Below are 24,958 nucleotides of genomic sequence, written 5' to 3' on the forward strand. Positions count from 1 at the left end.
TCACATAGAGCCTTCTCAAAGGTCATGGTGCCTATGGTACAAGGTATTAGGTACTTTCCAGGATCCTGTTTATTCTGAGGTAATGTCAGTTGATCCAGATCACTCAGTTCATTGATGAGCAAGAGAGGTTCATCTTCCCAAGTCTCATTACCAAATAATTTGGCATTCAGCTTTATGATTGCACCAAGGTACTTGGCAACTTGCTCTTCAGTAACATCCTCATTCTCTTCAGAAGAAGAATACTCATCAGAGCTCATGAAGGGCATAAGGAGGTTCAATGGAATCTCTATGGTCTCTAGATGAGCCTCAGATTCCTTTGGTTCCTCAAGGGGAAACTCCTTGTTAATCACTAGACGTCCCAGGAGGTCTTCCTCACTGGGATTCACGTCATCTCCCTCCCTTGTGGGTTCGGCCATGATTCATATATCAATGGCCTTGCACTCTCTCTTTGGATTCTCTTCTGTATTGCTTGGGAGAGTACTAGGAGGTGTTTCAGTAATTTTCTTACTCAGCTGGCCCACTTGTGCCTCCAAATTTCTTATAGAGGACCTTGTTTCACTCATGAAACTTAGAGTAGCCTTGGACAGATCAGAGACTAAGTTTGCTAAATTAGAGGTATTTTGTTCAGAGTTCTCTGTCTGTTGTTGAGAAGATGATGGAAAAGGCTTGCTATTGCTAAACCTGTTTCTTCCACCATTATTAAAGCCTTGTTGAGGCTTTTGTTGATCCTTCCATGAGAGATTTGGATGATTTTTCCATGAGAGATTATAGGTGTTTCCATAAGGTTCACCCATGTAATTCACCTCTGCTATTGCAGGGTTCTCAGGATCATAAGCTTCTTCCTCAGAAGATGCCTCTTGAGTACTGTTGGATGATTCCTTCAATCCATTCAGACTTTGAGAGATCATATTGACTTGCTGAGTCAATATTTTATTCTGAGCCAATATGGCATTCAGAGTATCAATTTCAAGAACTCCCTTCTTCTGAGGCGTCCCATTATTCACGGAATTTCTCTCAGAAGTATACATGAATTGATTATTTGCAACCATGTCAATAAGTTCTTGAGCTTCTGTAGGCATTTTCTTTAGGTGAATGGATCCACCTGCAGAATGGTCCAGTGACATCTTGGAGAACTCAGACAGACCATAATAGAAGATATCCAGAATGGTCCATTCTGAAAGCATGTCAGGAGGACACCTTTTGGTCATCTGCTTGTATCTTTCCCAAGCTTCATAGAGGGATTCACCATCTTTTTGCTTGAAGGTCTGAACATCCACTCTAAGCTTGCTCAGCTTTTGAAGAGGAAAGAACTTAGCCAAGAAGGTCGTGACCAGCTTATCCCAGGAGTCCAGGCTATCCTTAGGTTGTGAGTCCAACCATGTTCTAGCTCTGTCTTTTACAGCAAAAGGGAAAAGCATGAGCCTGTAGACTTCAGGATCTACTCCATTAGTCTTAACAGTCTCACAGATCTGCAAGAACTCAGTTAAAAACTAATAGGGATCTTCTGATGGAAGTCCATAGAATTTGCAGTTCTGTTGCATTAGAGCAACTAATTGAGGTTTCAGCTCAAAATTGTTTGCTCTAATGGTAGGGATGGAGATGCTCCTTCCATCAAACTTGGAAGTAGGTGTAGAATAATCACCAAGTATCCTCCTTGCATTATTGTTGTTAGGTTCGGCTGCCATCTCCTTTTCTTGTTCAAATTTTTCAGTAAGGTTGTCTCTGGATTGTTGTAATTTAGCTTCTCTTAGTTTCCTTTTTAGAGTCCTTTCAGGTTCAGGATCTGCTTCAACAAGAATGTTCTTATCCTTGCTCCTGCTTATATGACAAAGAAGGGAATAACAAAGAAAATATGGAATCCTCTATGTCACAGTATAGGGATTCCTCATGCAAGTATGAGAAGAGAAGAATATAAGAAAGATGAGAGGAAAAATTCGAACACAGAGAGGGAGATGGGGTTCGAATTTTGGGTGGAAGAGAAGTGTTAGTAGATGAATAAATAAATAGAAGAAGATGAGAGAGGGGAAATTTCGAAAATTAATTAAAATAAAATTTAAAATTTTAAGGTTAAATTTCGAAAATTAAATTTGAAATTAAATTAAATTAAAATTAAAACAGTTAGTTAATTAAAAAGAAAATTTAAAAAAGAAGGAAGGGATTTTCGAAAATTAAAGGTAGAGAGTTAGTTGGGCAGTTTTAAAAAAGATATGATTAAAACAAAAAGATATGATTGATTAAAAGAGAATTGAAATTTGTTTTTGAAAAAGATATGATTGAAACAAAAAGATAAGATTGGTTGAAAAAGATTTGAAAATCAATTTTAAAAAGATAAGAAGATAAGAAGTTAGAAAAGATATTTTAAAATCAAATTTTTTAAAAAGATATGATTTAAAAAGATATGATAGAAAGATATGATTAAAATTAGTTTTGAAAAAGATTTGAATTTTAAAATCAAAATTAATGACTTGACTCACAAGTAATCACAAGATATGATTCTAGAACTTAAAGTTTGAATCTTTCTTAACAAGCAAGTAACAAACTTGAAGTTTTTCAATCAAAACATTAATTGTTGATAATATTTTCGAAAATTATGAGATAAAATTAAGAAAAATATTTTTGAAAAATATTTTTAAAATTTTCGAAAATAAATAAAAAATGAAAAAGATTTGATTTTTGAAAAAGATTTTGAAAAAAATAAGATTTTTAAATTGAAAATTTGATTTAACTCATAAGAAACAACTAGATTTTAAAAATTTTTGAAAAAGCCAACTCAAATTTTCGAAAATTTATGAGAGAAAAAGGGAAAGATATTTTTTTGATTTTTTTGAATTTTTAATGATGAGAGAGAAAAACATGAAAGAGACTCAATGCATGAAAATTTTGGATCAAAACATGTGATGCATGCAAGAACACCATGAATGTCAAGATGAACACCAAGAACACTTTGAATGTCAAGATGAACACCAAGAACTTATTTTTGAAAGATTTTCAAGAAAAGAAAACATGCAAGACACCAAACTTAAAGATTTTTAATTTTTAGACACTAAGAATTCAAGAATGCATATGAAAAACAACAAAAGACACAAAACAAGAAAATATGAAGATCAAACAAGAAGACTGGCCAAGAACAACTTGAAGATCATGAAGAATGCAATGCATGAAATTTTCGAAAATAATTTTTAGAAAATTAAAAAGGATGCAATTGACACCAAACTTAAAAGTTGACTCTAGACTCAAGCAAGAAACACAAAAAATATTTTTGATTTTATGATTTTGTAAAAAAAATTTGTATTTTTCGAAAATTAATTGGGAAAAACGAAAAAGAAGAAATATATATTTTCTTTGATTTTTTTTTTGAAAATAAAACTAAAAAGAAAATTACCTAATCTGAGCAACAAGATGAACCGTCAGTTGTCCAAACTCGAACAATCCCCGACAACGGCGCCAAAAACTTGGTGCACGAAATCGTGATCTAGATGTGAAATTGTTGTTCGAAATTGATTCCCTGGCAATGGCTCCAAAAACGTGTGCACACTACCATGGCCCAAACATAACTTCACAACTTCGCGCAACTAACCAGCAAGTGCACTGAGTCGTCCAAGTAATACCTTATGTGAGTAAGGGTCGAATCCCACGGAGATTGTTGGCATGAAGCAAGCTATGGTCATCTTGTAAATCTCAGTCGGGCAGATTAAATTGTTTTAAGAAATTATAGTGGATGAAAATAAATAAAATATAAAATAGGATAGTGGTACTTATGTAATTCATTGGTGAGAATTTCAGATAAGCGTATAGAGATGCTTTCGTCCCTCTAAACCCCTGCTTTCCTGCTGTCTTCATCCAATCCTTCCTACTCCTTTCCATGGCAAGCTTTATGTAGGACATCACCGTTGTCAATGGCTACATCCCATCCTCTCTGTGAAAAAGGTCCAAATGCTCTGTCACGGCACGGCTAATCATCTGTCGGTTCTCGATCATACTGGAATAGGATCCATTGATCCTTTTGCATCTGTCACTATGCCCAGCACTCGCGAGTTTGAAGCTCGTCACAGCCATCCCTTCCCAGATCCTACTCGGAATACCACAGACAAAGTTTAGACTTTCCGGATCTCAGGAATGGCCATCCATGGGTTCTAACTTATACCACGAAGACTCTAATATCTCAGACTCGGTCCCCTGTATTAGATATCCAAGAGATACTCATTCTAGCTTGATTGCATGTAGAACGGAAGTGTTTGTCAGGCACGCGTTCATAAGTGAGAATGATGATGAGCGTCACATAATCATCACATTCATCATGTTCTTGGGTGCGAATGGATATCTTAGAAGCGGAATAAGTTGAATTGAATAGAAAAACAGTAGTACTTTGCATTAATCCATCAGGAACAGCAGAGCTCCACACCTTAATCTATAGTGTGTAGAAACTCTACCGTTGAAAATACATAAGTGATGAAGTTCAGGCATGGCCAAATGGCCAACCCCCAAACATGATCAAAGGATCAAAAGGTAATCCAAAGATGAAAATACAATAGTAAAAAGTCCTATTTATACTAGACTAGCTACTAGGGTTTACAGAAGTAAGTAATTGATGCAGAAATCCACTTCTGGGGCCCACTTGGTGTGTGCTTGGGCTGAGCTTGAAGTTTACACATGGAGAGGTCATTTTTAGAGTTGAACGCCAGTTTGTAACGTGTTTCTGGCGTTTAACTCCACTTTGCAACTTGTTTCTAGTGCTGAACGCCAGACTGCAACATGGAACTGGCGTTCAACACCAGTTTGCGTTGTCTAAACTCGAGAAAAGTATGGACTATTATATATTGTTGGAAATCCCTGGATGTCTACTTTCCAACGCAATTGAAAGCGCGCCATTTGGAGTTCTTTAGCTCCAGAAAATCTACTTTGAGTTCAGGGAGGTCAGAATCCAACAGCATCTGCAGTCCTTCTTCAACCTCTGAATCTGATTTTTGCTCAAGTCCCTCAATTTCAGCCAGAAATTACCTGAAATCACAGAAAAACACACAAACTCATAGTAAAGTTCAGAAATGTGAATTTTAATTAAAAACTAATAAAAATATACTAAAAACTAACTAAATCATACTGAAAACTATGTAAAAACAATGTCAAAAAGCGTATAAATTATCCGCTCATCAAAGCGATTTCAGCCTTTCCACTATAATCTTAGTAACTCCCTTGTAATTGACATTGCACAGTGCTATAGGGCGAAATTGAGAGATAAATTCGGGAGCTTGAACCTTTGGAATGAGAGTTATTAGAGTTTGATTATAGTGTTTTCTAAGGCTTGGATTCTCCCAAATCTGATGCACAAATCTAATGCAGTTTTCCTGTATAATATCCCAGTTTTCTTTATAAAAAAGAGCCGGAAATCCGTCATATCCTGGGGCTTTTAGAGACCCAATGGAAAAGAACGCCTTTTTTATTTCCTCCTTGCTAGGCCTTTCATACATACGGGTTTGCTGGCTAATCTCCATCTCCTGGTACAAGCTTCTTCTGTAGTTGCTATCTGGATTTCTTTCTTCCTCATCGTAGAGCCATTTAAAAAAATTGACTGCAAGATGCTCCCGTTCTTCTTGATCTTCCTCCCATGTACCGTCTTCTCTTCTCAGCTTTAGGACCCTATTTTTCCTCCTTCGAATTATAGTTCTCGTATGGTAATATTTAGTATTACGATCTCCCTCCACAATCCAATTTTCTCTTGATTTTTGTAACCACAACACTTCTTCTTTTTCCATGATCTCCTCTAACTCTTTATTCAGCTGCTTCTCGAGATCCTCCAAGAACCGATTTCTTCCATAGCTTGGGCTCCTTTGGATTCCTTCAATTCTTCTCAACAATTCTCTTTTTCGTTTATGGATATTACCAAAAATATCTTTATTCCATCTCATCAGCACATTGGTGAGGGAAAATAAGGATGAGTGAAGATCAGTGTTCCCATTCCAATTCTCCTTGACGCAATCTTTGAATTCTGGGTGTAAATTCCACATAGCCTCAAAACAAAAAGGTCTTTGTCTGTTGTTGATGAGCTCTGGTTCTAGATTAATAAGCAAGGGGTGGTGATCCGAGTTAGATCTCACTAGAACCTCCACCTTTGCATTTGGGTACCTCATTCTCCATTCCACATTAGACAATGCTCTGTCCAATCTTTTAAAGACTCTATCAAGTCCCTCCTATTGCGGATCCTTCCAGGTGAATTTGGTACCTATGTAACCCAAATCAATGAGATTACATCTTTGGATCTAATCAGCAAATTTTCTGCACGCATTAACATCAACTTTGGCGCCGCCTTTCTTTTCCATAAGGTCAGCTATCTCATTGAAGTCCCCTACCATCATCCATTCCCCCCTAATCTCATTCGCCATTAATTGGAGTTCATCCCATAGTCTCTTTCGCTCTGCCTCTTGCGGGCTAGCATAGACAGTGGTTAAGAGCCAATTGCCTCTATTACTTTCCTTAACTTCCATATGCACGTATTGACTTTTCGATTTTATTATATTGATCCTTAGGTCAGGATCATTCCATAGAATCCAAATCCCACCACTAAAGCCTGATGCTTCCTCAATATGATGAAAATTCATACCAAAACTTCTAATAATATTAATTGCTTTATTACCACTACACCTTGTTTCCAACAACACCACTATATCTGCCTTAGTTTGTTTACAAAGTTCTCTTAGAGTACGACAAAACTTTCTACTTGCCGCTCCTCTACAATTCCATGATAAGACTATCATTTGAAAGGAATAATGAAAGACAAATACCTCAGTAAGTTGCCTTGTTCTGCTCCCCCTGAAGAAGTGCTTCATTCTCTATCATGTTATGATTCTCTATGCTCATGTGAACATCTTCACATTGCATGTTGCAAGCAATTGCATCCTCATGGCAATCTGTTTTCTCTTGGATTTCCTGCTCCTTTTCAAGCTCCATAGCTGCTTCTAGCATGATCTCTGTTTCAATAGAATGAAGGTCAGGTGGCTTGGGGTCAGGAGGGTGGTTTATCTCTTCTTCCATAGGTGTTGATATGGCGAGAAAAGAATCTTGTATGAAGGTATCTTGTATATCTATTTGGGTGTTGCTTTGAATGCATGTCCAATTTTCAGGATGGTGGCTATGTTGGTTTTTGACTATTTTTGTTTCAGAAGAGGCTATGTTATTTGGCTTGTTTGGTACTGGGTTAAAAGGGCTAGGTAGAGGTCCTGGGTTTGAACTGATAGGTTCATGAATTTTCTGGGTTGTTATTGGCTCATCTGAATTAGAGTTAAAGGTCTTTTTGGTTTTGGGTTAGTTGGGTTAGGTTGGTCTCCAGGTCTTGGACTTGCTGGTTTAGAGGTTTGAGCATGATTTTGTGTTTTATGGGTCCTGTTGGAGGTGATCAGTTTATTCTCTTTGTTTAATGCCTCTGTTTCAACTTGAATTTGCTTTTATGGAATATTCTGTTGACCGTTACTTCCTTCTAGTTCAACCTCATCCTCCTGTGTTCTTAGCACTGCGTACCTGGTACCACTACCCCAGCCTTTTCCATTCGCTCCTTTTTCCATTCCTCCACTACCCCCTGTAGTATTGTCTTTTTTTGCCCCTTTTCTGCCACGTGTGGATCTCTGGACCAACATCCAGGGTCCATATGCTTCATTCCTTTCTTCAATAACCTGCTAACCCTTATCTTTTTTTGAAATATCCGGATTACCCTCCTCTACTCTGTCCACAGTGGTTGTCTTCTCTATTCCCTCTACACCCTCTTTTTCTTTCTCTGTCACCCTCACCTCTATTCCTTCTGAATTTTCTAGTATTGTCTTCGGGCAATTAGACTTCTCATGCCCTACTACCCCACAACTGAAACAGATGTTGTGGATTCCTTTATATTCCACCTTATATTTAACTCCATTAATGGCATATTGAGAGATTAGGGGGGCTATTAGATCCAATTCCACACAAAGTCTGGCAAATTTTTCTCTACTTTTATCTGCAATGTTTGTATCAACTTTCAAGGTGCGTCCAATCACGTCTCCTATTTTCTTCATCATGTTCTCTTCATAATATTCAATAGCCAAACCTGGGAGTCTAATCCAAGCTGCGATTTTGTCTATGGTGGCTTCAAGAGGATTGAAATCTGGTTGCCAAAAACGGATGGATAGATAGTGGTTTAGAATTTTCCAAGGACCCTCTGTAAGAGCAAAATCGAGATCCTCCTGAGAATAAAACTTGACAATGAAAAATTCATTGCCTAAGTCAATGACCTCAATGCTACCCATTTTTCCCCACATAGCCTCCAGTCTTCTAGTAAGGGCCAGTAAGGATATACGCCTCCCAAAAAGTTTAACAATAAGAGTATCCCACCATGGGTATCTAAGTTCCTTCATGGCTACTTCGTTAATCCTGAAATTGAAGATACCTTCAATCTTCTCTACTGTAATTTCTGGAATTTGGCTTCCTTCCATATTTACCTCTGATTCCCTCGAATTCCTGCGGTCCTCGTCCTCTTCCATTAGCTCCTTCCCAGAAGAAGAGATGTGGCTCACTTTTTCTGTATCCATCGACACTCTACCTTTTTTGACGGTGTCGCTGAAGGATCATTTGGGGTTGGTGGTGAAATTGCCTTCCTCTTCCCTTTCTAGCATCCACTCCTCCTCTCTAGGGGTAAGGTGAGAACTAGAGTCCCCAGTAAAAGCATGCCCTTCCAAATCAGTTCGGACCTTTTTTCCCGGATTGTGTGACCGGGAATGTCCTCCTCGGACATAGCCGCCTCTCATGAGGTCGGAATCAGCTAGTTCGCGATTGGAAAAGAAACAGAAAGAAATGATTGTTATATGTTTTCTATTTTGGATGGTTTGAGAAATTGTTAAAAGCATCAACTAGACAGGGTCACTTCAAAAACAGACTGCAGATAGTAAAAAAAAAAACTTGATTTAATGGGCTTAAAAACTTGGCCCATGCACCAAATGTAATTAACTAATTATAATTTAAAGTTGTGTGAGTGTGTAGTGCATGGATATAATGTCTAGGATTGGAGCTGTATTGGACAAAAAATAGATTGATAACCTAATAGCAACTAGCCGCATAGCAAAACATGATATGTTCCAACTTTTAATTCTTCCTCTCCCTCAACGTCTGATTTGTTCCAACGGCAGCAATAGCAGCCGTTGCCGCCGTTTTCTATCCCTCTCCCTTTCGTGTCTTTTTACAACCTTCTCTTTACTCATGTCTACCTCATTGTTTCTTCTTCTTTCCTCATTGTTTTGTTTAGATATGTTTCTACTTATGCCACAATCAATTTAGTATCTCTTTCCTCTTGCATTTGATAATCTACATTCCAATTTTTTTCGGAGGATGTCCCGAAATGAACTGTGAGATGGCAATGGGTTTTTTATTTTTTCCTATTTTTAAAATCGAAGGGTCCTTGGTTTGGTGCGATTGATCGATTTCTGGCCGATTTAGCGGTTCAACGACAGTTTCTCTCCAGGCAGTTTTGCATTGCAAACCGAATCGCATAAGCTAGCGATTCTCGGTCCGACCAGCTAGTGCAGTCCGATTTTCAGAATATTGGTGTATGGTGCTCATCTTAAAGAGGATAAGATTAAAATTTGGGAAGAATTTAAAGAGGTTAGAATAGAGGTTGGGGTCCCAATTATGCTGGGGTTGATTTCAATGAGATTCTGTGTTTTAAGGATTGACATGGATGTAATAGTCTAAGCCAAAGTAGCGAAGATTTTAACCATTGGGTAAACTCCATGGAATTGGTGGACTTACCTTTGTGTGGAAGGAGGTACACATGGTACAGAAGTAGATCGTGTAGTTGTACTGATAGAATTCTAGTAGATTTTGAATGGTTGCCAAATCCTTGCCTTCTCCTTGTTGGCACAGAGAAAGTGAATTGGGGTCCTAAGCCTTTTTGGTCCATGAATGTGTGATAATCTCATGGGAGCTTTAAATCTATGGTGAAGGAGGAGTGGTTGAAATTAGAGGGAATGTGTTAGATAAGATGAAGGCGCTAAGAAAATGGTTGAAAGTTTCGAACAAAGAAAAATTTGGATATATTGACAGAAACATTGACAAGCTAAAGAAAGAAATTAATGATATTTGATGAGAAGAGGGAGTTAGAAGACAATGATGAATATCTTATGGCTAGGTACACTTCTTTTATTGGTTCAAACAAGATCACATTCAATCTATGTAGAAAACAAAAATCATTAATATTAGGATAAATACCCTTTTTCGGCCCAAACAATTTTTCTATGAGACATAGTGCATTCTAATCATCGTTAAATCTTAGTTAGGTTCTCACCCATAAAGAAAATTAGACAAATCGACTCTGCTACTAATTACCAAAGAGTTGTCCACATGACATGTTAGATGGAGTCTAATGTGTCAAAGTGTCAGTGCCATGTGTCAGATCTTTTGGTTGGAGGAATTAAAAACTCCCTCTTGATATCTTCTCCTTCTTCTTCATCCTCCTTCTCTTCTCTTCCATTTTCTTCCTCTTCTTCAGAGCCATCATCAATGGCTACCCATAAATTAGAAAATAACCCCTAAAAACCCACACAAAACCACAAAATTCATACCTTTGTTCGGTGCCACTTCTTTTCTAATTGCACTACTCCTCCACAGCGGCCACCACCAATGTTAGAAGAAGCATCAGAGAGGGAACAACAACAATGACGAAGAATCACAAGTGGAATGTATCCACCCGCTTCGGGCACATCACGTCTTTAAGGAATTCGGCCAAGAGGCGCTCTCTCCTCCGCATCAAACTCGTTTTCTCCTTCCCCTCCTATCTCCACTCTGCCACCATCACCTCCTTCCACTGCCCCTTCTTCACCTTCATTGTCATCTATGCCCTCCTCTTCCTATTCTCCCCCCTTCCTTCACGTTCTCGCCGCCCTCGTTGTCCCTTCCCCTGCCCTAGCTTTCCTCGTGCCGACTATGGCCTTATTTCTGGAGATATACTTGATGGCTATGATGCACGGACACTGACACGGACACGGGACACGACACGACACGGGACACGCCGACACGCGAATTTTAAAATCTTACATGACACGGGGACACGCATATATATAAAATATAAAGTATTTTTTAGATAATTATAATGATATTTTGATATTTTATTGATATTAAATTATAAATTAAAATTTTTAATTTTTTAATGTCTTATTTTAATTATATCAAGTATTTAAAATATTTTTTATTTTAATAAATAATAATATATACTATATCTAAATTTATTTTAAAAATATATGTTAAGAATAAGACTAGACACGCAGACACGTGATTGTATTTAGGTATGTCTAGAAGTGTTCGGAGAAGATTTTTTTTTATTAAGACACGGTTGGACACAGCAGACACGCGTGTCGGACGAGTGTCGGTGAGTGTCGTGTCCAAAATATGTCCGACACGCGGACACGATAACCCAGCGAAGTGTCCGTGCTTCATAGCTTGATGGCGATGCTAATCCTGGAGCTGGTGGTGTTCGTGGCGGTGGAGAGATTTGGATGGGTAGCGATTCGGATTGGGCATGACATCATGGTGAGGAGGAGGATGTGCACGTGGTTGCTGTCGAAGATGTTTGTGGCAGTTTTGGGGCTATTCGGTGGAAGGTGGTTTAGGGTGATGGTGGTGGTGGTTTAGGGCGAGAAAGAGAAGAGTGGGAGGAAGAGGAAACCACGGTGGTAGTGGTGAAGGTGAAACTCGATGATGATGGAGATGGAGATGAGAAGAGAAAGAAGAAGAAGAAAAGGAGGAAATGGAGGAGAAGAGGAGGAGGATAAAGAAGAAGAAGAGGAAGATGTCAAGAGGGGTTTTTAGTCCCTCTAACCAAAGGATTTGACACGTGGCACTAACACTTTAACACATTAAACTCCACCGGACACGTTATATAGGTAACCCTTTGGCAATTGGTAGTAGGGGTTGATTTGTCCAATTTCTTTTTATAGGCGGGACCTGATTGAGGTTTAATGATGATTAAAGTGTTATATATCTCACGGAAAAAAGGTCAAAGCCGAAAAGGATATTTACCCTTAATATTATTATTCCTTTCTCATCCTTTAAATTGTTCACTACTTAATCACACTAAAACTATTCAATTTTCTTCCACAATTTATATATTAATTTACTCTTAATTAATTAAAAATTGATATATTCCAAGATTATTGTGTAGTAATACGATAATAATTAATTAATTGAAGGGGCAAGTTCTGAAATTAGAGCTGAAACAGCAAGGGTGTTAGCAAAGAGAGGAGTAAGAGTAGTTATTGCAGCAAAAGAGTTAAAGAAAGCAAAAGATGTGATAGAGAATATCCGAAAGGAGACATCAAATGCTAAGGTTTTTCTGTTAGAGATTGATTTTAGCTCTTTTGCTTTTATTCATAGATTTTGTTTTGGGTTCTTAGCTTTGAAACTCTCTCTCTCTCCTTATTAAAATTCTATATTTAGGATGCAATGACTTTTGTTTTGACAGAAACAATATAAAAATATTCTCTCCAAACCTTGAATTCTCTGAAGATAAATTTAAAATGACATTTTCTACAAATTATTTAGGTACAATTTTCAATATTTATATATAATTACATTCTTCAATGATCGAATATACTAAAAAACAGAGATAGACTAATACGTTCAATTAACAATGTCTCAAATTAAGTAAACATGACAAAGATCTTAGTCTCTATCCCACCAAAAAAAACTAATATGTATTTGGATAATATATATTCATCTGCTTAAGGAAGTATCCAAAAGTTGAATTTCACTAAGTGAATACATAGCAATTACTCATCCGCTTAAAAAAGTATTAAGGAGGTTTAATTCCACCTAGTGGATATATAGCAATTCATTGACTACTAACAAATCATTAATAACAAACCCTTACATAAAATTATGATCTTTGAGAAATTAGTTATTGGTATATAAAATTAGAGAATACCGACATACAAAAAATAAATTTTTTGAATGATTTTTTACAATACACTTGATTAATGATTGTAATAGTTTTCTATTGTCAAACCGCCATAGTATAATTTATTTTATATAAAGAACATATTTAAAAAGTTATTATTTAATAAAGTTGTGCTATTATATTTTATGAATTAATGTATTTAAACATTTTGTAAAAATGGGCTATTAAATATCCTTGTTATTGGTCAATCTAATCTCCTATCTTCATTAATAATCAGTAGACACTTCTTAATTAGCTGAGAAAAGTTGATATCATATGAAGAAAAATGAGAAGCAACATCTAACATGTTTATATGTTTAAAGCCTTCTAAAATAAGAAAAGGAGCAATATTGTAAACAATACTTTTTTATGCAGGACCATCATTTTATTATGGAGCAAGCTTTGAAATACTTTAGCCTTCATTCAGGATGACAGGGTCCTCATATCTCGCATCTCTTGTTTGTTGATGATCTGTTTTTATTCATGGAAGCATCCCCAGAACAGATGAGAATTGCTATAGAGAGTTTGGAGGAATTTAAAAAGGCTTCGGGCTTTAAGGTAAATCCAATGAAAACTTCACTTTATTTCTCCAAGAATGTTGTTGTACGGACCAGACAAGAGATTGTTAGATTGAGTGGTTTTTCTGAAGTGGAAAGTCTAGGAAGGTATTTTGATGCCGTATTTAATAATAAGAAAAAAGAGAAGGATAAATTTAAAAACATTATTGATAGAGTGGCTGGGAAGTTGAAAGGGTGAAAAGCAAAGTGTCTTTCGTTGGGAGCGAGAATTACTTTAGTGCAGTTTGCCATAAGTCCTTCAATTAACTTTGATATGATGTACACCTCCATACCAGAGGGAGTTTGTTTGGAAATTGAAAAAATGCAAAGAAAATTTATATAGGGAGAGGAGACTAATAAGAGAAGAATACACAATGTTAACTGGGAGGTTCTATGCAAACCAAAAATAATTAGAGGAATGGAGATCAAAAGGCTTGAGGCAATGAATGAAGTTTTTCTTGTTAAACTGTTATGGCATCTACTAAAGAATGAGAAGGCTTTGTGGTCTGAGGTTCTAAGAAGTAAGTACGGGAGAGGAAAAAATTTACTCCATGAACTTCAAATATGCTCATCAGATTCAACACTATGGAGAAGCTTGGCCAAAGTTTGGAATTGCTTGATCCAAAATACTTACATCTCTATTGGGGATGGAAGATCAACTAAGCTTTGGACTGATAAATGGATAAAGGGAGGCTCCCCTTTAATCCAATGCATTGCTGCGGGAGAGGAGGTGGATCTCAGTCTAACAGTGCATAATGCCATCACTGTAGCAGGGGAATGGAATGTAACTTATTTGCAGAATTTTCTGACTGAAGACATCTTAAGTACCATCAAAGCCATGCCGCCAGCGATGGACTCTATGGGACAGGACACGTTAACCTAAGAGCTCACAAATGACGGAGAATTCTCAGTATCTAGCGCCTATAGCGCACTAGCTCAGCATGAGGAAGAGCAAGACCAAGTTTGGACCCTGATATGGAGGTGGAAAGGACCTCACATAATAAAAATTTTTCTTTGGATGGTGGTTCATAAGAAAATACTCACATCAAAGAGAAGAGCAAGAATGTTCTTCTTTAGAGCTCCCTTCTATTCTTGAATTCGGTGGAATCTGACTGCGGATCAGACCAAAAGCGATTGGATGACGTAATTTTTTGTAACTTGTTGGTGGATATGGTAGTGGAGGAACAAATAAATCTTCACACTTCCTTTTTGTAGATCTCAAAATGCCGACCATCTTATTCAGAAATACATTAAGAATATAGAAGAAGTCTTTGAGAGGACCAAACCCTTGGAGAATCAGCAAACGCGGGAGGAGATACATATTGGCTGGTTGAAGCCACCAGAGGGATGGTCAAAGCTCAACTCAAACGGAGCTGTGAGCGGGAATCCAGGAAAGGCGAGATGTGGAGGCTTAATTAGAGATAAGAATGGAAGGTGGATCGCTGGGTATATATAGTGAACATAGGAACATGTACCTCAATTCAAGCCGAGTTGTGGGGAATATTCCATGGTATTAAAATTGCATGGAAGTTGGGCTTAAGATTTTTGGTAGTGGAGTCAGACTCCAAGGTAGTAGTGGATATGATCAACAAGGCAAAGGATTCAACACAACATCCAGTGCCTTTAATAAGAAGAATTGGTGATTATCTCAAAAGGAATTGGTGTATTCAAATCAAGCATATCTATCGAGCAGCAAACCAATGAGCGGACTCGCTTGACAAGGAGAGTTTTAAAATTAATCCTGGCTTTCTTTTTATAGATCAGTTCCCGACTAGATTAAGACTAATTTTTACTAATGATTGTAGAGGGATATCTTTTTCTCGAATAGTTGCTGCTTTATAATTTTTAGGCTTTGGCCACGTCACAATACAAAAAAAAAATACTTTAGCCTTCATTTTTTTTTTTTTTTTGGTCATGCCTTCATTTTTAATAAACAAATATATCAATCACCGAGCAAGAGCAAGCATGCGCCATTTTTTAATTGATTCCAAATCAAAACAAACTACATGGCCCATTCCCATAATATAATACTTCTATTGATTATGTTTTGTTGTTCTCCTTATCTGAACCAAAGAATCGAAGACAACAAAAAGAGAGGGGGTAAAGAAAAATAATGAACAAACAGAAAAGGAGACATGATTAGAGGACACAATAAATAAAATACAACAAAATTCAAGATGGGTCGTAAAGAAAAAGAAAAGTCACATAATTCATTTGTTTACTATTTTCCAACTTTAATTGCAGGACATTTTTTGTTAACGAAGATTCTATTAGAGAAATTGATAGATACAGCAAAGAAGACAGGCATTGAAGGAAGAATAATAAACGTTTCCTCTGTCATCCAGAGGCTGTTTTCGCTTCAATGACATGGTCGCCGGAAAAAAGTACCACCATCACTTGCTTCTTATATGCTAAATTTTCAGAACATGTCTAACAATTGCACTAAATGATGGATACTAACCATTGTAATTCTCTTCCCCATGACAAATGCAGCTATAATGGCACACGCTTATATGCTCAGTCAAAATTGGCCAGCATTCTACATGTGAAGGAAATGGCTAGACAGCACAAGGTTAGAATGACATCATAATAACACACCTAAACTTTATGTTTCATTATGCTACGAAAGTTAAAACTTTGCATGTCCCTCTAAAATATTCTTGGAAATTGGGTGATAACACAGCCAAGGAATGCTAGAGTAACTATCAATGCAGTTCATCCAAGAATTATTAGAGCTCATCGGGGCTTAATTACGGGTAAGAACAAACGCTAATTATTTTGGCATCGGTATGGTTGTTTCACACTTTGATATAAGATTGAAGAAGTTACTCAACGTTCACATAACTTCCTTGCAGATTCCCTATTTTTCATCGCATCCAAGTTACTCAAATCAATATCGCAGGGTGCGGCAACCACATGTTATGTTGCTCTAAGTCCACAAGCAGAAAGGGCGAGTGAGAAATATTTCAGATTGCAACAAATGTAACTGCTCAAGAATAGAGTACACTTTATGTGACTGGCAATCATAATCACTAGGTGTCTAGGTCACATGGTAATTTTACAGCAACTTTCACACGCAAAAGCTTGATACATAATGGTTAACAATAAGAAAATTCACACAAAAGGGTAGCCAAAAAGAAAACACAAAAACCATGGAGATCTAACTGAATACACTGCTTCATTTACAAAGCCAATGCAAGATATTGGTACCATAAGTCCATAACGACGGATATCAAGGGAGGGAGAGGGGGATATAAAAAGAAGCAATTTCCACATAAGGAACACGGCTTTTCAAAAAAGCTACATTAAATTCCTGTTTCCCAATACATAATAAGATACAATATCCATTTTTTGGAGATCTCTAATCTGCTATATACAGACATCGAGAAGGTAAATAAATCTGAAGTGTCTGTTAGCTCTTAGCAACGTTAACCATAAGTCATGCCTATAAAGATCACTTCAGCAAACTCAGCATGCATCATAAAATGAGGAGGCAAGCATCCTCCATTTGGATTCATCTCGTGGCCTGCATATAAGGATATACCACACCAGTAACTGTCATATTCAGAGAGACATACCAGAACAACACAGTTTTCTAATGTAGAAAAGTTGCCACTAAAATGAATTTCTCATTAAACAGTGACAGAATCCCAGAACACTCCCCCCCCCCCCCCCCCAAAAAAAAAAAAAAAAAACCCTCCACATTTTACCCCAGGGTAGGTGGGGAATGGGAGGGGATGCAACATTGCCGAACTGAAGAATGGGTAAAGATATAACCTCAAACATATCGTGGCAGCATGTGTCTACATGCTTGCAATTGACAATATCAAATTCTGAAGACTTCTTTTCTGTGCTGGGAAGAGTTATATTTACATTTTAGTTATAATCTACTTGATTCTGACTTTTCATTTTGGTTTAGTATTGAGTTGAATTTTCTTATATTACAACAAAAAAATCAAAATGAAAATACTAATTAATGTTTTCTATTTTAGGCCATCGAATATGAAAACAGAGTCATAATCATACTCATACTGCTCTACTTTATTCAGGTTGAAATTTTTTCAACGTGGGACCATTTTACCTGTTTATCCATTGATAAATGAATCAAATATATACAACAACAATAAAGCCTTATCCCACTAGGTGGAATCGGCCACATGGATCAAACGACGCCATGTCCAGTAATTTATTATGCAAAACAAAATTTGAAAATCGATACAAACATACATTTTTAAAATCACTTTTCAAGTAATATATCCAAACACAACTAATTGCATCATACCTTCAAACGAGGAGACCGGCGAATGGATGATGCGGAACCAGGAGATAGAATTCCTGAATTTACCCTTCTTTGAATATGTTGTTTGTTAATATTTGAATTAACTTTGACAGGCTCAACATGATCATTGATTCCCTCAGCCGTAGTATCACTTCTAGCAGATGACATTGATAAAACTGGAGCAGATGCAGACATCAACATAGATTCTTCATGTTCAACTGTAGTCTGAACAAAACCCCCTGTTTTTTCATAATTTTAGAATATAACACTTATAAGAAGCCCTTTTTCATCAATGTTCCAAATACTATTTAACAAGTTGAGAGAAGGGTAACATGTCAGAGCTTGACAAAGATAGAACTGCAACAGACTAGGGTTCATAATATTATCTTAACAGACAAACAACAGAATATATTTGAAAAATAACATTCATATAATAAACAATAAGAATAGTAATGATAAACTGGACTAACAAATAAAACATCATTTGACCAAGATAAACATGATGAATAGCAATGACTCAGTTTGACAGAATACCATCTGGTTTACTCCTCATAAAGACAAATTCATGGTTTACATCAAATAATAATTAGATTGAACAAAAGGTCAGCTCAATTGTGATGTGATTGAAGTGGCCGTTCCAGACTTCCAGCCTCATAATATATAGGAACCCCATGGTCTTAATGGCTTAATGCACTCATATAAAAGACTAGAGATATGACTATACCTTGTGTCACTGCCTCCTGGAACTTTTTCCTCATTACTCTAGCAAATTTAAATAACCCATTTGTCTTGTTTAATTCATGGATCAGATCTTCTGTGTTTTCAAGGGAAGGTTCACAACTTAACACTGATACAAAAGACAAAATTCAGATTTCTTGAGCTAGTATATCAGTATACTTTTAAGATCATAGATGAAACCGGATATCCTGCTTACATGTGTAAGTATTGTTTTCATGGCGGATGGTAAAAGAATATTCCTCATTTGGGTTGTTCATGTTTATATTCTTGAATGTGAATTTTACTCCTGAAGAGCAGAAGAATTAGTGATAGTAAGTTTGAAAAGAATAATCCATGGACAAAAATATTGACATCAATTACCGTGTCCACCTTCAACATGAAAGCCAAGGACCCTATTGTACCAAGAGATGGCCTCCTGTGTTTCATCTTGTTCAATTCTTTCATTTGACCTCCCTTCAGATGCTGCTAAAGCTATTTACAGAAGAAAAAGGAAGCTAGGAGAGATGAGCTCAGAGTAGTTCATAATATCTCTTACATCACAGAATTTCAAACATCAGTAAGTCGGTCAATAAAGATAACGGAAAAGGGAAATAGAGACGACATAGTTACAAAACCATTGTAAATCATCCTTCAAAACTTCTTTCACAAGAGTTGCAACCAGAAATCATGTGTAAATAGAGAATATAGATTTCTTGATATTATAGTATGAAATTACTCAGTCTAAATGTTTAAACTAAAAAAGGGATGCATATGAATAATTATATTTTTAACATGTTTTTTAAATTTTCTTATACTATTTTTCTTTTTTTTTTCTTTTTTTTTTTTTTTTAGAATAACAAATATTAAACTCTAGCTTTTTTTTAGTCATAAAAATTTTAATACTATGTCATAAAATCACTCAACCAAAAGATTAAATTGATAGGATATACATGAATGGAAGACCAGGATGAAAGCACTTTTGACTCGTGCTAAAAACATGATTAAAAATCAACATTCCAGAGATCAAAAGGATTAAGAGATGAAAAGGAAATTCGCACTATGCTGCATTCTGGCAAGTAATGATACTAAGGGATAACTATTTTTCTCTTTACAATGTTACTCATTTATAATATTTGCAGCTTGCTATAATGATTTCCAAGATGAATTGCAGATAGTTGGTGGCACCAACACCTTTAATTATAATGCACAATAATAATATAATATATAGTAGTAGCATAGTAGCCATTACAAAGATAGAGGCCAGAGGGATTTGTGTTGACAGATGCTAACTGCTACATTTTAAGTTGGTCATTATGGCTTATTACACTACACCAGTGCTAATATCTAATTATTATCTTTACCATGGAAAATGAAGGGCAATAATGCAAACTTAATCTTCGTATACTTCCCTTTGAAAGTGGTAGATGCTGTCTTTTCTTTTCTTTCTAATTTAGTACGTTTATAATTTTATGTTGAATTTCTTTAAGATTTTATTGTTTTTAATTTTACTTTGAATTTAATTTTTTATTTTCTATTTTATTAATATGTATGAAATATGGAATGATTGAATTTTATATTTGCTTGAAAATTTTAATTTTCCTGCGGATAGGGTAAGGTAGGATAGGATTGAGAACTTTATGGTGCAGGTAGAGTTACTCAACCCACGGGTAGGGTAGGATTGAGTTTTAAAAAAGTTTTCAACCTGCAGGTAAGATTAGGGTAGAGTCCAAACCCTACCCTACCCTATCCATTGCCAACCCTAAATCTAGCCTTATCCCACCATAACTTGGGTTTCTTTTTTCTTTTGTTTATTTGCTCAAACCTGTTTGTTTGAGTTTGAAACCATCTTTATTTTCATTTAAGTATTATTTGTTCCGAGTTGATTTTAATATCATATTTTGTTCCTTTTAATCCCGCCCCCTATGCATTATTTCTTTTTCTGATTCTATGACTTGTGTTTTTCACTTCTGCATATTTGAGCTTACTGCGGTTGAAAATTCCCCATATGTTCTTAAGTAATAGACCAGAGATTGCTGCACTAGCACTATGGCTAAAACCATAACTTCAAATACCTCTCACAAAATCTGGAACTGTACGCTCCCTTGAAATAAACAGCACTAACTTTCTCTATGTAATACTCACCACTGAGTATCCTCTTATGACAGAATAATGCAACAATAATGTTACAATCAAGACAACTTTTATTGGTCCCAATATCTAAGATATATCCATTTATCTGTCCACCCATGTAGTAGAGATTCAGAATGTATGTTGATGTTATGAGTAGCATCTTTTTATAAACGTAAGTTAAAGTAGCATCTTTGTCATTGGCCAGCCCACTTTGATCCATAACTCAATAATCAAGGATCCATAGAGTATCTTACATCAGGAATTTCAATAAAGAACTAAACCTCAAACATAAAATTCACACATTTTTCACAATATTTAAATCTTCCAGTGAATTATAGTTCAAGTCAGAAACCTTTCTGTACAAATTACATATAACAAAACTTTTGTAACAAAATCTTTGACAATTCTGCTATGTCGACCCAGCCAATGTATTATTTAGTATAACTTGATTCCATTCAACATATAATTTGTGAAAGTTTACACATAACTACATAAGTTTTAATCCATCACGTAAAATACAATCATACTAGATGTATACTAAAATCAGTCACCAAAATTAGCCAACAGTATAGAATATACATTGAAATACAAAATACACATTGAAAATGAGTTAAACTACATATATATTTATACAAAAGTACAAGGTGACTGATTTTGGTGTGCAAATAACATTTTTGCGTAAAATATGCCCACCAAAAACAACCAAGTACAAACACAAGAAAAATTATCTACAACCATGTGATTCAAATGTCAATGCCAGAACAACTGAAAATCTTTAAACAAATTACGTATTAGGTGTTAACAAGTTATAAAGCGGATGTTAACAACTTCCACTCTACTACAGAAACAAAACCAGAAACAGCTTATTTATTTAAATAGCTAGAAATAGTTGCAACCACATGCAAAAAATAGGTAATTACCAAGAGACTGTCGAGCGAGAAATTCCGCAAACTCTTGTTTCTTTGTCTGCTGCTGCTGAATGCTTGCCTTAAGGCCTTCCACTCTAGCCTTTGCAGAGGCAATAGCATCCGACAAGGCCATTCGTTTGGCTTCTTTACGGGTCTTAACTGAACCATCAAAATAATATACAGCAGATCAATTTAATTTTAAAAAACAAAAAAAAAAAAACAAAACAAAAAAAAGGTTGCAGAGAGGTAACACTAAATTATCAATATGTTCCCAAAAGGTTACACGATGATTTATTGCAAACACGAAAACTAGATGAGCGATTTCAATTCTAACTAAAAACCACAAAAATAAAAATTTAAGAAGAAAATCTAGAATGAAAAATAAAAAAGGAAGTTGTAGAATAAAAAATGAGAAAAGAAAACCAGGAGTACCTGCAATTGCTTTGACCAAATCATCCTCGGCTTCCCTAACTTTACCTTTAGCCTCTTCCAATTTCCCTACAAAAAAAAGAATCAGTAAAGTACAAGAATAAAAACTTAACGACAGTAACATTTCTGATTTGTAGCCCAGAGTAAAGCATGAAGTAGAAACCCTAAGACCTTGAAGTTGAGCTGTTTCATGAGCGGTGGACTTGAGGGATTGGAGGGATTTGGAGGATGAAGCGACCAAGTCATCAATTTTGCGCAGTTGAAGAGGGATCTCTGAGTCACATATTGAGCTCACCGACAATTCCATCCTCTTGTTTCTTCTCTCTTTTTACTCTTCCCCACGAATGCTTTTCAGCAAGGCTGCGAGAAATAAAAAAAAATGACATAAACTATGCATTGAATAATAAACCACTCCAATTTCACAAAGTTACAAAAGTTTCCAAATTCAATTTCCATCATTCCCTCGAAAAGGTGGAATGCATCAAAAAAGCAGAACCGTGCAATCTAATAGCCAATGATAGTACAAGATTCAAACTTTAACCAATTCTAAGTTTCTAACAACAAGAAACCACACACAGACACGGAAGGACAAAAATAAACTGAAGAAGCAGTGCTTACGGGCGGCGAGGGAGAAATGGAGGTGACAGCGAGGAGAACACGGCCGAGCAGAGAGAGACACGTTCGCAGTGAACCGGTGAGACAGAGTGAGGTCGGAGAGAGAGAGAGAGAGAGATCGAAGAGAGAGCGCGCGCTTAAAGAAAATCAAACAAAGACGAGGAGAATAGGCTCGAAGAGAGAGAGCGCGCTTAAAAACCAAGGTTGTGACTTGTGAGAACCGAACTGGTCACTGATTCAGTAAAGTGACTAATTTAATGAAATTGGAATGCAATTTTAAATTAATAAATTTTAAAATTTTATTATTTTATATAATAATTTATTTATATTTTATCATTAAAAATTTATAATAAAATTTTTTTATTTAATTTTTAAACTAGAATCAAACTCAACCGCTTGACAATTAAGATAAGAAAAAATATAGGAAGACAATGAAAAATACTAAACAATGTGAATAATGAATATATCGGATATTTATTTTACTATGTGTGCGGATGGTTATTCTAATATTAAAATTTAGGTGGTTAATTTAAAAATATAATGTGTTTTGATTTGATTGGCAATTATTCATGTTATTCAAAAAAGTTATTTGTTGCCTAATATTACCCGAAAGATAAACACTCTAAGAAAAGAATTCTTGTAATATAAGAACTAAAGAAATGAATTCAGAAATTTAGAATGGAAAATATTATTAAGAATCAATACACACTAATCATATTATTTTGAGCTAAAAACTGAATCACACTTCTAAATACAAGATTTGCAATCTATGCTATATACATGAAAATTATTGACATGAAACAGAATAACTAACTAATCAAGATTTTATCTACTTTTCTTTCGCTCTTTTCTTGAACCGAATCTTGTTCTATTACATTTGTATCCTCAATATTAATCAAGTATTCAACAAAAACTCAGAATTTAAAAACTTCTCGGCATCCAAAGTCATCCAAAGCCAGAGAATCCAAAAACAAAAAATTAAACAAAGAATCTGTTATGCAGATTTTTAGCAAAATCTAGGTTGGTTCGATATCTAATGATTTATAAGTGAAACCTACTCCTCTTATGAGTACCAGTTTTCAAATTGTGCACCAAAAGATCCCAATTTTGGACGAATATAGAAGGAAAGGAAAAATTTGAAATGTAAAGGGAATTTAAATGACTTGAAATCAAAATTACAGAACAAAGTAAATGACTTGAAATTAAAATAAAGCAATAAAATACCTTTAACAAAGGTCAAAGGACTTTGAATTCGAAAGACAATACGGAAATGTTAAAGAAGAAAACAAAGACTTTGCAAAGGAAAGTAAATTTGCAGAAAGAGTAAAGATTACAAAAAATTTTAAAGAAATATAAAAGACATGAAAGAAATTTTACGAAAAAAAAAGCTCTTTGCAGACTCAGAAAGTCAATGAAGAATTGGAAATGTGAGTGTGCGAGAGTATTTTTCTAAAAACGAATTTCAACCCTTATTCCTTCCATTCTTCAACTATTTATAAGAATCATTGACCAATCAAACTTCAACATATTTTCCATGTGTAAAAATTCTTTGATAATTGTTCGCGCATTTGTAGATGATCATGTGACTGCTACTAGTTATCTTTACTTGTTAACCTCCTTACCATTTCAATTGTTTCACCTATTTTTTTTAAGAGTTAATCTGATTAAATCCATCTTTCTTGTCGATAAACTCTTCCTGATGAGATTCACAATCTTTGAAGATACCAAACGAGTCTCAAACTCGATTTTTAAAACTTGTTTAATTTTGACTAACAAACTCTCCTTTAGGATTGACGTTCATCGCAATCAAACTGGGAATATAATGTTTAATCCTATATGAACAAGACTCTTTAAATGTTATATTCAATTAATTAATCTAAACAAAGTCCATTAACTACCCATGCCTCCATAAATCCAATAATTATATCCATTACAGCACGTTTTTCCATTAATTACAGCTTCTCTCTTCTTTAGTTTTACTTTTCAAGAATTTTTTTTTCAAATTTGAAAAAACAAACCACAAAAACCCTTCACCTCCAATAAAGAAGAACTCTATTTTCCTTTCACCGTTCTCTTCGGCAACACCTCCTCAATCAACGATAACACAACAGTGACTTCCTTAATTTTCAGGTTCTTTCACTTATTCTTCTCCTCATTCTATCTAGTAATTGTTCTATCTCCAACTTCATCTTTTTTCTTTCCCTGATTTTATTCCCTTTTCTATAAAAATGGCTTCATCTAAAGCTCCAGAAACTTCATCATCCAGAGATAAAGGGAAACAAATCTTAAATTGAAACTTTTGAACAACCCGATTTGAAAAAATGCAAGAAATAACAAAAATGAGATTGAAGAAAAAAATGATAAACCTGTACAAAAGTATGTG

General features: G+C 35.5%; 2 protein-coding genes, 1 non-coding gene and 1 pseudogene across 4 annotated transcripts; 2 read left to right on the forward strand and 2 right to left on the reverse strand.

Moving 5' to 3' along the window:
* The first annotated feature begins 1,178 nt into the window (after positions 1–1,178).
* On the forward strand, positions 1,179–1,286 carry LOC112787191 (small nucleolar RNA R71). The gene has a single exon (XR_003194618.1). It is a non-coding gene; the product is annotated as a small nucleolar RNA R71 (small nucleolar RNA).
* Positions 1,287–7,664: 6,378 nt separating this feature from the next.
* On the reverse strand, positions 7,665–8,546 carry LOC140182960 (uncharacterized). The gene has a single exon (XM_072230942.1). It carries the CDS (start codon positions 8,544–8,546, stop codon positions 7,665–7,667), a length of 882 nt encoding a protein of 293 aa, XP_072087043.1.
* Positions 8,547–11,448: 2,902 nt separating this feature from the next.
* Positions 11,449–16,622, forward strand: LOC112785474 (short-chain dehydrogenase TIC 32 B, chloroplastic-like; annotated as a pseudogene).
* Positions 16,623–16,652: 30 nt separating this feature from the next.
* Positions 16,653–22,802, reverse strand: LOC112784651 (kinetochore protein SPC25 homolog). 2 transcript variants are annotated; one of them, XM_025827941.2, is made up of 9 exons: positions 22,579–22,802; positions 22,132–22,320; positions 21,964–22,029; positions 21,544–21,690; positions 18,875–18,985; positions 18,711–18,800; positions 18,501–18,623; positions 17,780–18,015; positions 16,653–17,023 (listed from the first exon to the last, which is right to left on the reverse strand). In XM_025827941.2, the coding sequence occupies exons 2-9, from the start codon at positions 22,265–22,267 to the stop codon at positions 17,012–17,014; spliced, it is 921 nt and encodes a 306-aa protein (XP_025683726.1). In that variant the 5' UTR covers positions 22,268–22,320; positions 22,579–22,802; the 3' UTR covers positions 16,653–17,011. The 2 variants fall into 2 exon arrangements, with proteins under 2 accessions (XP_025683726.1, XP_025683727.1); XM_025827942.2 differs by lacking the exon at positions 16,653–17,023 and having other exon boundaries at positions 17,774–18,015.
* Positions 22,803–24,958: the final 2,156 nt, after the last annotated feature.

This window comes from Arachis hypogaea, chromosome 20, assembly GCF_003086295.3.
Source record: "Arachis hypogaea cultivar Tifrunner chromosome 20, arahy.Tifrunner.gnm2.J5K5, whole genome shotgun sequence".
In the NCBI taxonomy this organism is placed as follows: Eukaryota; Viridiplantae; Streptophyta; class Magnoliopsida; order Fabales; family Fabaceae; genus Arachis; species Arachis hypogaea.

Coding starts and splice junctions, on each gene's coding strand:
- LOC140182960 (XM_072230942.1), bottom strand. CDS start 8,546: ATGGATACAGAAAAAGTGAGCCACATCTCTTCTTCTGGGAAGGAGCTA.
- LOC112784651 (XM_025827941.2), bottom strand. CDS start 22,267: ATGGAATTGTCGGTGAGCTCAATATGTGACTCAGAGATCCCTCTTCAA. Junction 18,986..21,543: donor TCTCGCTCGACAGTCTCTTG/GTAATTACCTAT, acceptor TTCTGTAAATAG/CTTTAGCAGCATCTGAAGGG. Junction 18,016..18,500: donor CCAGGAGGCAGTGACACAAG/GTATAGTCATAT, acceptor ATGAAAAAACAG/GGGGTTTTGTTCAGACTACA.